Below are 16,985 nucleotides of genomic sequence, written 5' to 3' on the forward strand. Positions count from 1 at the left end.
CATAGACGGAGCCTTAGCTATCGAAGATGGTGAGGGGGAGCCTAATATTCGCGGTAAGGGGGAACTGGGGGAACTGCATGAACTTCGGTCGAATTCGGTTACGTTCGGCTAAATAAAATACTACGTTAAGGTTAAAGAAAAGTTAATACGAATTTTTGTGTATTTAATTTTTATAGAATCTGACTATGGAGGTTAGAGAAACGAGGAAGCGTTGACAGTGGAATCGTGAAGATTTGGCGAAGGCTGTGGCAGCAGTATTTTTATAAAAATATCGAATAAAGTTTTTTACCTGCAATACTGATGTATTTTGCACTTTTAACACCGATTTCTCAAGGTATCTTATATTAGGAGCACACTTTCGCGATCTTGCGTTAAGCTCTTTTTTCAAATTTGTTTAATTTTCAGAAAAAATAATATTTAAATTAGATTTTTCATTTCACCAAACTAAAGCTTATTAAATTCTCTTCAAGAGAACGTATTACATTTTAAAATTCTGCCTATAGATTTCCTTACATTCGGCAAAATCGATATGGTATTTCATAATCGGGGACTTTCCTCCACTACATTAATAATTGAAAATTTAGTACTTCACTTTTCATTGTGAAAGTAAAACCTATTTAGCTAGAAAAATTTTAATGACTGGACCAAAGGGCGCTGGGATAATGCTCTCAGCGTATATCTCACATAGTGGCGCCCCTGAGACACAGCGTTCGGCGGCTCGGCCGTCACGCGTCGAGCGGTAGTGGGGGAATGATAGGCGTCGCTTCTGAAATCGGCTCGAAAAGGGCAACTAATTGCGAGCACTGCCTTAAAGAATTTAAATATACAAAGAATAAGACTGAAAACAAAGAGTAAAAGTACGTATAATAAATAACGTGGAAAGTTAAACAGCTTTTCCTAATGTGGTACTTCGTTCAAATGTCATTTATTTTCGTACATTGTTAGGCGACGAATCATAACCTGAAATATCGTACGTTTCACAACAGTATGAAACCAAAATATGATTTTACCGTAGTGTCTCGTGACGTGCGAAGCATAAAAACTGATAAAGAATACCGCGGCACTGTCAGGGGGAGAATCTTCCAATAAATGCGATTAATTATCGATCGTTATCGATTAGCGACAAAAAATGATATTGCACAAGTTCGCGCAGCACAGGCAAGTGTCTCAGTTGTTCACCAGTAATTGCACATCAGAGAGAATATTCCATTTATTTCCGCTTCAATTTTCCAGTTCTTTTGTCGCTTTTCGTCCTAACCTATCGAACATTGCCAAGTGCGCGCATCCGAGTCGCGGTATGCCGGCGGATGCGAGGTCGGACCTGAGGGAGATCTTCCGCCGTGCCGTGAGGGCGGTATCGCCGCGCGAGATCGTACGCGGAAGGGTGAAGTTCCGCGGCCACGCCCTGCACGTCGACGAGCGGGCTTTCCCGCTTCGGGGGAACGTTTATCTGGTCGGATTCGGAAAGGCGGTCATGGGGATGGCCGTGGCGCTCGAGGAGATGCTCGGCGGCGTTTTGAAGAGGGGTGTCGTCAGCGTGCCGAGGGGTGCCGTCTGGTCGTCGGAGGGTCGGTCGGACTTTCCCAAGTTGCGCGACGGCGTGGTGAGCTACCGCGAGGGTGGCGCGGGCAATCAGCCCGACGGCGGGTCGCTCGACGCCACGCGCGACATCGTCGACCTGGTCGAGGGCCTGACGGAAGCGGACACTTTGCTGGTGCTGGTGTCGGGCGGAGGGTCCGCGCTGCTCTGCATGCCCAGGCCCGTTCTCGACCGGGACGACAAGTTCGAGCTCTGCCGGAGGCTGCAGAGTGCCGGCGCGGACATCGCCGAGCTCAACACCGTGCGAGCGAAGCTGTCCCTCGTCAAGGGTGGCGGTCTGGCGCGCATGGCTTACCCCGCCTCCGTCGTCGCGTTGATACTGTCCGACGTCGTCGGCGACCCCATCGACCTGATCGCCAGCGGACCCACCGTCTACAGCGCCAAGGCGCCGGAGCCCGTGGTTTCTGTACTAAAGAAGTACGATTTGTACCGGTCGCTGGAGGGCGACCTGAAGACCGTCGTAACGTCCAGGGAGACCTTCGACGACAGCGGACTGCTGACGCCAGCTAAGCAGTTCAAGCACGTGACGAACGTGGTCGTGGGGAACAACGCGACGGCCATGGAGGCCGCGAGCGCCGAAGCGGCGCGGAAAAAGCTCACCCCGATCACGTTGAGGAACGACGTCACGGGGAACGTGCGGGACGTGAGCTTGGCGTACGCTCACGTGACGAGCCTCATCTGCCTGGCCTTGTCGAACGAGTTGGGGAGGGAAGAGTTTCACGAGGGAGTGCGGACTGCGCCGATTCTTCCATTGTCCATCGACAAAGCGGACCGGATCTTCGACGCCGTCGTCGGGAGTACCGGCGGTGTAGTCCTGATCGGGGGAGGAGAGCCCACGGTGGTGGTAACGGGCCGCGGAAAGGGCGGCAGGAATCAGGAGCTGGCTCTGCGCTTCTCCTTGGATTGGCTGGCGAGGGTAAAAAGGGAGCCGCGACTCGCCGAGTACGACGTAACGATGCTCAGCGGAGGAACCGACGGTCAGGATGGCCCCACCGACGCAGCCGGTGCGTTCGGCTACCCCGCCATCGCGCCTGGAGTGCGCGATCTCTACGCGAGAGTGAGAGCTATGGCTGCTGAGGAAGCGCAAATTGGGCAGAAGCTAAAACCGACGGACAGGAGTGCGAATCCGCGGGAACACGATTTTAATGAAGCGGCGGAAAAGTCTGTTCCTGGCCGGGGAAATATCAGCGAACGCAACGATTGCTTGGCGTTGACGGTGATGGAGGTAGAACGCATGTTGCCTGAAAACGCTTTGAGGGAGAACGACACGTACAACTTTTACTCGCGCTTCAAGAAGGGCGCGGACTTGGTCAAGACGGGGTTAACTGGCACGAACGTTATGGACTTGCACTTGATTTATATCAAGAAACGATCGTGCAAGTGCGAGCCCGGTGTCTCCGACGAGCCGATACGCGAAGAGAATATTTTCGACGCACACGATTTGCGTATCGATCCGTCGACCGCCGAGAGATACAAAGCTCTACGTGCTACCTTGAAATTCGACGGGGAGAAATTTTTGGAGACCAAAGAGGAGAAACGTTATCTCGATATCAAGATCATCGATGAGAATCTTGCGGATCCGTGTTGTAATAAAGGGCGCAAACTGGATTGAGCGGGAAATACACGAGGAATATAAAGACATTGTTTACAGTGTACATTTTCTATATATTGCAACTATATTCAGTAAAATAAAGTTTCGCATCGAACAATATTTCTCTGAAAAAAGTAGATTTCGATACTTTTCACGTGTAAAGATTGATACGATATTTTAAAATATGCATATAGAGTGTTCGTATAATGTCAAAGGCACTGCTTAAAAATAAATCCCTTAAGGGGATGCTGGAGTTGCTAGTGAACTATTTTTTCACTATAGCAATGGTAATTGCAGTTTCGAAAATTCTCGTTATTGCTTGTGCAGAATAAAAAATCCTTTTCCACAAATGAAGTATAGATAGAAAGAAAGCCCCCTCTACAGGACTTTATATTCAAAATGGAAAAAGTTAGAAAAGACAAATGCAAGTTTTTAACTTTTTTTTCACTATAGCGATGGTAATTGCAGTTTCGAAAATTCTCTTTATTGCTTGTGCAGAATAAAAAATCCTTTTCCACAAATGAAGTATAGATAGAAAGAAAGCCCGCTCTACAGGACTTTATATTCAAAATGGAAAAAAGTTAGAAAAGACAAATGCAAGTTTTTAACTTTTTTTTCACTATAGCGATGGTAATTGCAGTTTCGAAAATTCTCGTTATTGCTTGTGCAGAATAAAAAATCCTTTTCCACAAATGAAGTATAGATAGAAAGAAAGCCCGCTCTACAGGACTTTATATTCAAAATGGAAAAAAGTTAGAGAAGACAAATGCAAGTTTTTAACTTTTTTTTCACTATAGCGATGGTAATTGCAGTTTCGAAAATTCTCGTTATTGCTTGTGCAGAATAAAAACTCCTTTTCCACAAATGAAGTATAGATAGAAAGAAAGCCCGCTCTACAGGACTTTATATTCAAAATGGAAAAACTTAGAAAAGACAAATGCAAGTTTTTAACTTTTTTTTCACTATAGCGATGGTGATTGCAGTTTCGAAAATTCTCGTTATTGCTTGTGCAGAATAAAAAATCCTTTTCCACAAATGAAGTATAGATAGAAAGAAAGTCCGCTCTACAGGACTTTATATTCAAAATGGAAAAAGTTAGAAAAGACAAATGCAAGTTTTTAACTTTTTTTTCACTATAGCGATGGTAATTGCAGTTTCGAAAATTCTCTTTATTGCTTGTGCAGAATAAAAAATCCTTTTCCACAAATGAAGTATAGATAGAAAGAAAGTCCGCTCTACAGGACTTTATATTCAAAATGGAAAAAAGTTAGAAAAGACAAATGCAAGTTTTTAACTTTTTTTTCACTATAGCGATGGTGATTGCAGTTTCGAAAATTCTCGTTATTGCTTGTGCAGAATAAAAAATCCTTTTCCACAAATGAAGTATAGATAGAAAGAAAGTCCGCTCTACAGGACTTTATATTCAAAATGGAAAAAGTTAGAAAAGACAAATGCAAGTTTTTAACTTTTTTTTCACTATAGCGATGGTAATTGCAGTTTCGAAAATTCTCTTTATTGCTTGTGCAGAATAAAAAATCCTTTTCCACAAATGAAGTATAGATAGAAAGAAAGTCCGCTCTACAGGACTTTATATTCAAAATGGAAAAAAGTTAGAGAAGACAAATGCAAGTTTTTAACTTTTTTTTCACTATAGCGATGGTAATTGCAGTTTCGAAAATTCTCGTTATTGCTTGTGCAGAATAAAAACTCCTTTTCCACAAATGAAGTATAGATAGAAAGAAAGTCCGCTCTACAGGACTTTATATTCAAAATGGAAAAAGTTAGAAAAGACAAATGCAAGTTTTTAACTTTTTTTTCACTATAGCGATGGTAATTGCAGTTTCGAAAATTCTCGTTATTGCTTGTGCAGAATAAAAAATCCTTTTCCACAAATGAAGTATAGATAGAAAGAAAGCCCGCTCTACAGGACTTTATATTCAAAATGGAAAAAGTTAGAAAAGACAAATGCAAGTTTTTAACTTTTTTTTCACTATAGCGATGGTAATTGCAGTTTCGAAAATTCTCGTTATTGCTTGTGCAGAATAAAAAATCCTTTTCCACAAATGAAGTATAGATAGAAAGAAAGTCCGCTCTACAGGACTTTATATTCAAAATGGAAAAAGTTAGAAAAGACAAATGCAAGTTTTTAACTTTTTTTTCACTATAGCGATGGTAATTGCAGTTTCGAAAATTCTCGTTATTGCTTGTGCAGAATAGAAAATCCTTTTCCACAAATGAAGTATAGATAGAAAGAAAGTCCGCTCTACAGGACTTTATATTCAAAATGGACAAAAAGTTAGAAAAGACAAATGCAAGTTTTTAACTTTTTTTTCACTATAGCGATGGTAATTGCAGTTTCGAAAATTCTCGTTATTGCTTGTGCAGAATAAAAAATCCTTTTCCACAAATGAAGTCGGATAGAAAGAAAGTCCGCTCTACAGGACTTTATATTCAAAATGGAAAAAGTTAGAAAAGACAAATGCAAGTTTTTAACTTTTTTTCACTATAGCGATGGTAATTGCAGTTTCGAAAATTCTCTTTGTTGCTTGTGCAGAATAAAAACTCCTTTTCCACAAATGAAGTATAGATAGAAAGAAAGTTCGCTCTACAGGACTTTATATTCAAAATGGAAAAGTTAGAAAAGACAAATGCAAGTTTTCAACTTTTTTTTCACTATAGCGATGGTAATTGCAGTTTCGAAAATTCTCTTTACTGCTTGTGCAGAATAAAAACTCCTTTTCCACAAATGAAGTATAGATAGAAAGAAAGCCCGCTCTACAGGACTTTATATTCAAAATGGAAAAAGTTAGAAAAGACAAATGCAAGTTTTTAACTTTTTTTCACTATAGCGATGGTAATTGCAGTTTCGAAAATTCTCTTTATTGCTTGTGCAGAATAAAAAATCCTTTTCCACAAATGAAGTATAGATAGAAAGAAAGTCCGCTCTACAGGACTTTATATTCAAAATGGAAAAAGGTAGAAAAGACAAATGCAAGTTTTCAACTTTTTTTTCACTATAGCGATGGTAATTGCAGTTTCGAAAATTCTCGTTATTGCTTGTGCAGAATAAAAAATCCTTTTCCACAAATGAAGTATAGATAGAAAGAAAGCCCGCTCTACAGGACTTTATATTCAAAATGGAAAAAGTTAGAAAAGACAAATGCAAGTTTTTAACTTTTTTTTCACTATAGCGATGGTAATTGCAGTTTCGAAAATTCTCGTTATTGCTTGTGCAGAATAAAAAATCCTTTTCCACAAATGAAGTATAGATAGAAAGAAAGCCCGCCCTACAGGACTTTATATTCAAAATGGAAAAAGTTAGAAAAGACAAATGCAAGTTTTTAACTTTTTTCATTTGTGGAAAAGAATTTTTTATTCTGCACAAGCAATAAAGAGAATTTTCGAAACTGCAATTACCATCGCTATAGTGAAAAAATAGTTCACTAGCAACTCCAGCATCCCCTTAAATTATAACATTTTTTTTCTGTTGCAGGATACGTCACAATTGAAGATGTGATAATATATATATATACTTGTACATATATACACAGATATACAGAAATTATATATTACACGGTTAGACATCATATATAACAGATAACAGTGGTTATCTGATATTTTCTAGCTAAATATTTCTATTTTATAGATATAAGATCTGGTTTTTTTTCACGGTTGTCAATCGCGCGCGCGCGTGAAATTATATTAACGATTAATTTTATCTTTTTATATATAATGGAATTTATAGAAGAATGTTTTTACAGTCTTGAAATTATCCTTAAATTAAAATTCTGCCCCAATCTAGATATTGGATCTACTATAAATTAGAGATCATGGGTTGAAGATCAAATTTGAGAGGATGGCACGGCCATCTACTTATTAATAATAAATTATCTTCTTAATAATACTTATTAATAATAAATAATTATCAAGCGCATAAACTATCTCGTACGTGCTAGAGATCCCAGCTAAATAAGTGATGTTTGACTAGCATATCACGAACCCCGTCCTTTAGAGGCTGCGACTGCTCCTTCTTGGGCGGCAGCTCCCAGTCGGGGTTCAAGTTGAATGCGAACTGACTCAGTATCCTTAATTCGCATTTGATTTGCACCCATCCTGGACTGTTTATGAAACTCCATGGCTGATACCTAGAAGCATCGTGCTATTAAATATATAATAATAATAATAAAATATTTAATATATTAAAATATATTTTAAAATATTCTCCCACTGGCCAGCGCTTATGCTTACCACTTTTGTACCACTTCTACGCAAGAACAGAGAACCTCCAACCATAAATGAAGCACTTGCTCGTTCAATCCGAGGCAGATGAGGGAACGCAGCTTCACGTCCATCTGAGCGTGCGCGTTGTCGTGCGTCAAATTCACAGACTGGACGCAACGGTATAGTAACTAAAACATTGATGTAATTATTATTTGCTGAACGTAGAAGAAGAGTAACGCGAGTCACAATTTGCAGTACCTCTTCCGGCGTTAGAACCTTGCCGTCTTCGTCCAATCTGTACGTCTTGCATAGCACCAGTCGGCTGTAAACGGAATTGAAATCCTTTTCTACCTCTCTGTTGGAGGCTTCTTCGATGAACAGCCACGGGTGACACGGTCCGCCGAGGAACGACGGCCTCTTCATTCCGTGCTCCAGCACCGCTTTCACCGCGGGACACAACGTGCCTCTTACTAAATCCGTAACAGCCTCGCTAACCGCGTCGTCTCCGGCACACGTGTACTGCTTGCTCCGCTCGTCCAGCAGTTCTACAAACTTTGCTGGAAACCACCCTGAAATGAAATTAATTCATCAGTAAATAAAAGAAAGAAAGAAAATTAATTCAGTAATCATTAAAATAATTTATTGTGTCATAACGCGGAGATATCAAAAATATTAATCTGTTTAAATTAATGTCCGGGTAACGTGATCACGTGAAATCACATTAGTTGCGTAGAAAGTTTCTAATATGTAACCGTTACCTCTCAGCCCGTTGAGTTCTCCCACCCAGCAATGCTCATCCTTTTGACTGATGATCGTAATTATATCGTTCTTTCGAAAACCAAGCTCGTCATCGTCATGTCTTTCAAAATCTGCAACAGGATTGAAACACATTTGTGCAAAGAGTCTTAAGGGGGTATTCTAGTGTAGCATGTCAGAAAAATCGAATTTTTTTTTGGGCATATTTTGCAAGTATATGGTATGGAAAATATGTCTGCGAGAAGATTTAGCCCGATTCGCAAAATTAACAAAGTAATAGCACCTAATAGAAAATAACGTCTGGCGCCCGCTCGGCGGCTGGACCGCGCGGCACACAACAGAGCATTGTTAGTATTTTAGGTAGGGTCGGAAGATCGTTATTCTTTGAAGGTCGTACATTTGAATTGGAGCCTTTGTATAGTACAGCTTATATAGTACAACGAATCTCTAAATTCATTGATTTGGACTTTTGCTCCAAAACATCCCCATGCTGGCGTGAAAGTTGTTGAAATAGCAACATTCCTGGCAGTTATAATTTTCAATAAAGGATTTATGCCAATTTTCAAACTTATGAACGTGATGGGAGTTAGTATTGGTCAGCAAGCGGTGATGCACGCAAACTCCCGGAACGAAGCTCGTATCACCCGCTCGGAGCGGCGCTCCACTAACTTCTCTCGAGATCAGAGAATGAATCGCAGGGAAGAGAGATCGGCTCTGCAGGACTTCTACGAACGAGAGGAATGTCCCCTGTACGGCCCTGGACTAGCCGATTGATCGTAAGTAACATTATCTCTATGTAATCAGTACGAAAAACTTTAAACGTGTTTTTCTCGAAACCACGTTTTTCAAATTGGTTCCCATGATATCTCAAAAACCAGTTAATCAATTGACTCAGGCTTTTGCACACATCTTCAGTATATGTGTGGCTATAGCCCCTACCACAATCAAGTCGAAATATTGGTTTTTGGAATTTCTACAGCCCTTCAATGGTGAAAAAAATGGCACAAATCGAAACTTAATTTTCTCAATGAAGTCATGTTTTAAATTTTCAACATTTTTTTTCATTCTGGTACCTGCTATAGCCACACTCATACTAATTAAGAATCTCTTTGGTTTTTTTGTTTCAGATGAGCAGAACAGCTGAAATCATGGGAACCATGGACCAACTTTTTTTTTTCATGTTCTTATTTAATATCATGTGCAGCGCTTATTTATAGTTATTGTCTAATACAAAACTTTGGAAACATACACCAAATATGTATGAATAAGCAGGGAAAACCCTGCCTCAAAAAACCTTATACTTTAAAAAAAAAAAATTCACCAAAATAGCATACAAATTCCGCTTTTACACTAGAATACCCCCTTAATCTGTAGTAAACGCGAGATTGTTTTCTAGCAACGTGGAAAAGTTTGAACCTAGTAAAGCTTTGGCTCTCCTCTTCCGCGTTCGCGATACGTTGACATAATTGTCATGGTCTTTCGCGTGACTTTCCATGGTGTAATCTGCTATGAGGAGGACGTTGTTCGATTTTGGATCGACGTTTATGAAGTGTCTCGCAACTTGTAAAACCGCTTCCCTTAAATCCACCAGAATCTCTGAAAATTTAGAGAAATTCAAATCAGCGAGATAAAGTTTACCGAGAAATCTTTTACGACCTCGCTTACCCGTTTGGCGAATGTTTTTCGACTTCGTATCGTCCTCGCCGTCGTCGTTTCCAAATAAAATTGCTTGCAACATAGATTTACTCCGCTTCATTTGACGTCTGCATCATTAATGATACATGAAGAGATGAAGAAATGATCGTATATAATTGTTAATTGATAAAAGGAGATGTATAAATTGTTATACCTATTCAAATGTTGCTTCGGCAAATTTGGTACAGCATCCGGGTTACCTACTAATCCACCTTGGTCAGCCATTAAATATGCCAAGTGACGACGTCTATGAGTTTCGACTAACACGTCTGTCAACGATCCACTAACTTCTAAAGATACCTGAAACATGGATTATTTAAATTTTCTTAGCACATTAATGAAAAATTATTTATCTCGAGAGACGTACATCGAACAATTGGTCCACGTCATCGATATCTCCTGGTATGTCCGAGAGGGCATTAAATATTTGCGCGGAGTTCTCCAGTTGCCTCAAATCTGTCTCTGGAAGAATATTTGACAACGATGAGTGCCTGCAATTATTAGGAGTGTGATTTAGTTTTGAGGGTTTTGCAACACATGGCTGTAGTGTCAGTTTGTTCCAATAGCTGTTTCCGATCAATAGGCTGCGTTCCGGACATACTTCTCTAAATCAAAGCTTATTTAATCACCACATAGTTGATTCTCCGTTATGTTTGCGTAATGACTACAATCAAACAGCGAATCATGTTTGTTGGCAATGTTTTCTATTCGATGATGAAAGACAACAGCTCCTCAGGGAGTTAAAGAGGCATAAGTTTTATAGTCCTTACAGTATTGAGCAAATTTTATATACAATGAACTTAGGTGCTGTTACAGCGTTAACTAACTTTCTAGGAACGATTAAAATCGCAGTCTAATAATGAGACTTATGCAAAGGAATTTATAAGTAATGATATGGTTGTGTACTGAATGAGTTTTGTATTCTTCGATAATCTTTGAATTTCATAGTTATTGAGGTGGTTATTGTTATGCAACATATGTGCGAGAGGTTAAGAGTTCATATCACTCATGTCTTTCTTAAGAGTTTAAAAAATGTTTTTTTCTAATTTGTAAAGAGCGGGCAATATGGGCTAGTTCCCAGCACCATATGTATTTATATTTTGTTTTAATAAAAAAAAAAATAGCTGTTTCCGATAACTGTTGTTTCTTACAGTGTTGACATTATCCATGACATTTAGTAGCATTATGGCAATAGATGCAATGACAGTCGTGTTTATATCATCGTAAAAATGCAACTTCCGAAACAGCATTTTCGACATGCGTTGCTTTTGTTTTTTAATCAAAGAAAACTGCGGCTGACGGTTATAGAATTCTTGTGGAAACTTATGGTGATTCTGCCCCATCAATTAAGACGTATGAATGCTGGTTTAGACGCTTTAAAAGTGGTGATACTGATGTGAAGGACAAAGAACGTTCGGGACAACCAAGAAAGCTTGAAAATGCAGATTTGCAAGCATTATTGGACGAACATCCAACACGATCCACTTCAGAACTTGCCAGAGCATTAAATGTTGATCGTACAACAGTTACGAAACATTTACATGAAATGGAAAAATTCAGAAAGAGGGGAAATGGGTTCGACATCAATTATCGGAAAGTGCCATTTGAACATTTGCATTTCGTTGATCGCCAGGCAAAAAAAGAAGAGTCTTTTGTCTCGGATTGTTACTGGGGATGAAAAGTGGATCTATTTTGATAATCCGAAACGCGGAAAATCATGGGTGGATCCAGGCGAACCATCAACATCAACTCCGAGACGCAATATTCACGGTTCAAAAGTAATGCTCTGTACTTGGTGGGATAGTTTACTATGAGCTGTTAAATCCGCACGAGACTGTCACGGCTGATCGTTATCGACACCAATTGTACAAGTTGAAGCAAGCATTGGACGAAAAACGACCACCAATTGCGAGTAAACGACGGAAAGTGATTCTTCTTCGTGACAACGCTCGACCTGACGTTGCGTTATCAGTGAAAGAAACACTATTAGAGCTCGAATGGCAAGTCTTCTCCGGACATTGCTCCATGCGATTATTATTTGTTCCGGTCGATGCAACACGATTTAGAGGATACACACTTTGATAATTTCGAAGAAGTGTGAACATTCGTCGACGAATGGATCGACTCAAAAGAAGAGTCACTTTATCGTGGTGGAATCCATCTCTTGCCAGAGCATTAAATGTTGATCGTACAACAGTTACTAAACGTTTACATGAAATGGGAAAAATTCAGAAAGAGGGGAAATGGGTCGACATCAATTATCGGAAAGTGCCATTTGAACATTTGCATTTCGTTAATCGCCAGGCAAAAAAAGAAGAGTCTTTCGTCTCGGATTATTACTGGGGATGAAAAGTGGATCTATTTTGATAATCCGAAACGCGGAAAATCATGGGTGGATCCAGGCGAACCATCAACATCCACTCCGAGACGCAATATTTACGGTTCAAAAGTAATGCTCTGTACTTGGTGGGATAGTGTACTATGAGCTGTTAAATCCGCACGAGACTGTCACGGCTGATGGTTATCGACACCAATTGTACAAGTTGAAGCAAGCATTGGACGAAAAACGACCACCAATTGCGAGTAAACGACGGAAAGTGATTCTTCTTCGTGACAACGCTCGACCTCACGTTGTGTTATCAGTGAAAGAAATACTATTAGAGCTTGAATGGCAAGTCTTCTCCGGACATTGCTCCATGCGATTATTATTTGTTCCGGTCGATGCAACACGCTTTAGAGGATACACACTTTGATAATTTCGAAGAAGTGCGAACATTCGTCAACGAATGGATCAACTCAAAAGAAGAGTCATTTTCTCGTGGTGGAATCCATCTTGCCAGAGCATTAAATGTTGATCGTGCAACAGTTACCAAACATTTACATGAAATGGGAAAAATTCAGAAAGAAGGGAAATGGGTTCGACATCAATTATCGGAAAGTGCCATTTGAACATTTGCATTTCGTTGATCGCCAGGCAAAAAAAGAAGAGTCTTTCGTCTCGGATTGTTACTGGGGATGAAAAGTGGATCTATTTTGATAATCCGAAACGCGGAAAATCATCGGTGGATCCAGGCGAACCATCAACATCCACTCCGAGACGCAATATTCACGGTTCAAAAGTAATGCTCTGTATTTGGTGGGATAGTGTACTATGAGCTGTTAAATCCGCACGAGACTGTCACGGCTGATCGTTATCGACACCAATTGTACAAGTTGAAGCAAGCATTGGACGAAAAACGACCACCAATTGCGAGTAAACGACGGAAAATGATTCTTCTTCGTGATAACGCTCGACCTCACGTTGCGTTGTCAGTGAAAGAAACACTATTAGAGCTTGAATGGCAAGTCTTCTCCGGACATTGCTCCATGCGATTATTATTTGTTCCGGTCGATGCAACACGCTTTAGAGGATACACACTTTTATAATTTCGAAGAAGTGCGAACATTCGTCGACGAATGGATCAACTCAAAAGAAGAGTCATTTTCTCGTGGTGGAATCCATCTTGCCAGAGCATTAAATGTTGATCGTACAACAGTTACCAAACATTTACATGAAATGGGAAAAATTCAGAAAGAAGGGAAATGGGTTCGACATCAATTATCGGAAAGTGCCATTGCGAACCGGTTGAACATTTGCATTTCGTTGATCGCCAGGCAAAAAAAGAAGAGTGTTTCGTCTCGGATTGTTACTGGGAATGAAAAGTGGATCTATTTTGATAATCCGAAACGCGGAAAATCATCGGTGGATCCAGGCGAACCATCAACATCCACTCCGAGACGCAATATTCACGGTTTTAAAGTAATGCTCTGTATGTGGTGGGATAGTGTACTATGAGCTGTTAAATCCGCACGAGACTGTCACGGCTGATGGTTATCGACACCAATTGTACAAGTTGAAGCAAGCATTGGACGAAAAACGACCACCAATTGCGAGTAAACGACGGAAAGTGATTCTTCTTCGTGACAACGCTCGACCTCACGTTGCGTTATCAGTGAAAGAAATACTATTAGAGCTTGAATGGCAAGTCTTCTCCGGACATTGCTCCATGCGATTATTATTTGTTCCGGTCGATGCAACACGCTTTAGAGGATACACACTTTGATAATTTGGAAGAAGTGCGAACATTCGTCGACGAATGGATCAACTCAAAAGAAGAGTCATTTTCTCGTGGTGGAATCCATCTTGCCAGAGCATTAAATGTTGATCGTGCAACAGTTACCAAACATTTACATGAAATGGGAAAAATTCAGAAAGAAGGGAAATGGGTTCGACATCAATTATCGGAAAGTGCCATTTGAACATTTGCATTTCGTTGATCGCCAGGCAAAAAAAGAAGAGTCTTTCGTCTCGGATTGTTACTGGGGATGAAAAGTGGATCTATTTTGATAATCCGAAACGCGGAAAATCATGGGTGGATCCAGGCGAACCATCAACATCCACTCCGAGACGCAATATTCACGGTTCAAAAGTAATGCTCTGTATTTGGTGGGATAGTGTACTATGAGCTGTTAAATCCGCACGAGACTGTCACGGCTGATCGTTATCGACACCAATTGTACAAGTTGAAGCAAGCATTGGACGAAAAACGACCACCAATTGCGAGTAAACGACGGAAAGTGATTCTTCTTCGTGACAACGCTCGACCTGACGTTGCGTTATCAGTGAAAGAAACACTATTAGAGCTTGAATGGCAAGTCTTCTCCGGACATTGCTCCATGCGATTATTATTTGTTCCGGTCGATGCAACACGCTTTAAAGGATACACACTTTGATAATTTCGAAGAAGTGCGAACATTCGTCGACGAATGGATCGACTCAAAAGAAGAGTCACTTTATCGTGGTGGAATCCATCTCTTGCCAGAAAGATGGGAAAAAGTTATAGAAAACGAAGGAAAATATTTTGATGAAGATAGTCATTCATTATTATATTTAAATACATGCGTTTTTGAGCAAAAAAAACCCTCAAAACTAAATCACACCCCTAATACATAAAATTACAATACGTTATCGACCACTGTAATAAATACCTTTTATCTTCAGCATGCCGAGCGTGATTTGAAACAAAACTATGGATCCGTCGAAAAGGAACATATCCCATATGCGCAGCAATATCTTCATGTGCACAACCGACGCGAATAAAGTCAGAAACCAGTGCAGAGATATGAGGCTCAGTTCTATATCGTGCTGCACCAAAACGTGATCTATATCGGGAAGATAATTAGCTACTAGTGTACGAAGTACTTTTTGGTCAGCTTGGATACCTGCGGAAGTAATAATTTAACGTTATCATTAGCGATGTAAACTCTTATGACTTGATAAAATTTAGTAATCTTTTATAAATGTTTTAGAAAATATATAAATACCCAGTAATGTTGAGGAATAATAAGAAGCTGGTAACAAATCTTCCACTATCGTCGCCATCATCCAGAACGCATCTTCCTCTTCCAAGAGCAGCAATAGTGACGCCGCCATAGTACCAGTGCCTTGGCAGTACCTTTAAGTAACAGAAAAGCACATGTCGATGACTACGTATTTATATAATTTATATAAAATTATTAATTAATTAATTAAATGATTAATTATTAACGTCGCGAACAAAATTGATATATCTGTATTTCCCCATACCCGATATCAGGATAGAGCCAAGCTAAGGCACGCATGACGCGCCTTAAACGGGGTATACCGGTGCTGTGAAGGTGGCTGAAGCATGCATTGGCTGGCATAATGCGAAGAAGATCCTTCTCGATCTGCTTGTTAGTCATTAACGCGTCGTTACTCGAGGCCTTCACTATATCTTTGTACATTATCTCTGACGAACACTTTTTCTGGAGCGCTCCTGCAAGTAAAGACACAGTTTTCGACCACTCGCGGTTTATTATGTTTACTTATATATGTTTTCTACCTGACATGCGCATCCAGATCTGCGGCCTCAAGGAATGAGGTATCCCATGCCGAACCATCTCGCGTAGCTTATCCGTACGGGGAAGCCTTCGATCCATATTTTGCCATGAGAGCTCCGCCACCTCTTTGTTGTGGCTGAACTCCAAAAGAGCAACCCACTGCAGCCTGAAAAGATAATAGGCATTTCCATTGCTGCTCGGTAGCTCTATAAATTTAATTGTGAACAGCTGTAAACTGACATAGCGCATTCTTCATCACCGATGTATTAAATATACATAATACATATGCGAGTCAAGAGAGACCAACCTGTGCTGAGGCTCTTCAACGAACGGTATGCCCAGCAGCTTCTTCGAGTTCTGCTCAGGACCATCTTCTTCCTCCACACGAAAGCCAAATTCATCAAATCTACATTTCACAATCGGCAGAACACTTATAAAGATTATTTTGTAATAATTCGTACTTTGTATATTTTCTGGACGCAATATATTCCTGTCTTCTCCACGCGTTTAAATAAGAATTTAAATCTTCATTTTTTCTAGGACACACAAATCTCACCTGTATTCAGGCTGCGAATTTGGGTCGTCGGGTTGATTCAACTTAGCTAAGATATCCTGTGGCCACATGGACGAAGTCAACGCGGAGAATGGACCACCCGGTGCCGGCGACAGGGTTTCGCCACACAGACCACCGACTTCCACTTCAATCTCATCCTCGGAGACTGCTGTTTCCAATTTTTTCTGGAAAAAAAAGTATTTCTACACTGCGTCTTCAAAGGCACAAGGCTCACTGCACCCGTTTGGTTCCATCCATTTTTAGGTATTGACAACTTGTTAAATTTTCAGGAGCTGATTCGGGTAACAAAGAATCAATACGAGACTCGTCCCCACGTGTCGTGCTACGTGCAAATTCAACTTGGCAAAATTCGCGGCGGACAGCGTCAATCCGCGACGGGACTCACGTGATGCTCCTCCTTTCCCACGTAACCGTCATGATCGCGAACATTGAAGAACGACTTGGCCAGATCCATCGCGCGGAAATGCTCTCGTTCTCAGATTCTGTCAGACACTCACTGACATTTTGCGGGCATTTCGCGTCCGTCAGTGCCGCGCGTCAGCTTTTTACGGAGCACCATGGAATAACGTCACAGCAGAAGACAATCGCGTCACGCAGACCTTACGTAGCGTCATCTAGGCATCAGTTTGGAACCTAAACAATCGGATC

At 40.6% G+C, this 16,985-nt stretch overlaps 2 protein-coding genes across 4 annotated transcripts; one reads left to right on the plus strand and one right to left on the minus strand.

Annotated features, from left to right (window-relative positions):
- The first annotated feature begins 706 nt into the window (after positions 1-706).
- LOC105286912 (glycerate kinase) lies at positions 707-3,443 on the plus strand. 2 transcript variants are annotated; one of them, XM_011352192.3, is made up of 2 exons: positions 707-857; positions 1,016-3,443. In XM_011352192.3, the coding sequence occupies exon 2, from the start codon at positions 1,130-1,132 to the stop codon at positions 3,209-3,211; it is 2,082 nt and encodes a 693-aa protein (XP_011350494.1). In that variant the 5' UTR covers positions 707-857; positions 1,016-1,129; the 3' UTR covers positions 3,212-3,443. The 2 variants fall into 2 exon arrangements, with proteins under 2 accessions (XP_011350494.1, XP_011350495.1); XM_011352193.3 differs by lacking the exon at positions 707-857 and having other exon boundaries at positions 864-1,158; positions 1,234-3,443.
- Positions 3,444-6,666: 3,223 nt separating this feature from the next.
- Positions 6,667-16,905, minus strand: LOC105287220 (small G protein signaling modulator 3 homolog). Of its 2 annotated transcripts, none has more exons than XM_026974573.1 (15): positions 16,723-16,905; positions 16,320-16,501; positions 16,071-16,193; positions 15,766-15,929; positions 15,489-15,699; positions 15,227-15,357; positions 14,891-15,124; positions 10,230-10,324; positions 10,017-10,162; positions 9,833-9,930; positions 9,584-9,763; positions 8,170-8,280; positions 7,670-7,980; positions 7,439-7,599; positions 6,667-7,335 (listed from the first exon to the last, which is right to left on the minus strand). In XM_026974573.1, exons 1-15 carry the CDS (start codon positions 16,789-16,791, stop codon positions 7,143-7,145), a joined length of 2,409 nt encoding a protein of 802 aa, XP_026830374.1. In that variant the 5' UTR covers positions 16,792-16,905; the 3' UTR covers positions 6,667-7,142. The 2 variants fall into 2 exon arrangements, with proteins under 2 accessions (XP_026830374.1, XP_026830375.1); XM_026974574.1 differs by having other exon boundaries at positions 7,143-7,335; positions 16,071-16,169; positions 16,723-16,904.
- Between the last annotated feature and the right edge of the window lie 80 nt (positions 16,906-16,985).

This window comes from Ooceraea biroi, chromosome 13 (genome assembly GCF_003672135.1).
Source record: "Ooceraea biroi isolate clonal line C1 chromosome 13, Obir_v5.4, whole genome shotgun sequence".
NCBI classification, from domain to species: domain Eukaryota; kingdom Metazoa; phylum Arthropoda; class Insecta; order Hymenoptera; family Formicidae; genus Ooceraea; species Ooceraea biroi.

Coding starts and splice junctions, on each gene's coding strand:
- LOC105287220 (XM_026974573.1), bottom strand. CDS start 16,791: ATGGATCTGGCCAAGTCGTTCTTCAATGTTCGCGATCATGACGGTTAC. Junction 15,930..16,070: donor GTTGAAGAGCCTCAGCACAG/GTTGGTCTCTCT, acceptor TTATCTTTTCAG/GCTGCAGTGGGTTGCTCTTT. Junction 7,600..7,669: donor AGGTTCTAACGCCGGAAGAG/GTACTGCAAATT, acceptor TCAATGTTTTAG/TTACTATACCGTTGCGTCCA.
- LOC105286912 (XM_011352192.3), top strand. CDS start 1,130: ATGATATTGCACAAGTTCGCGCAGCACAGGCAAGTGTCTCAGTTGTTC.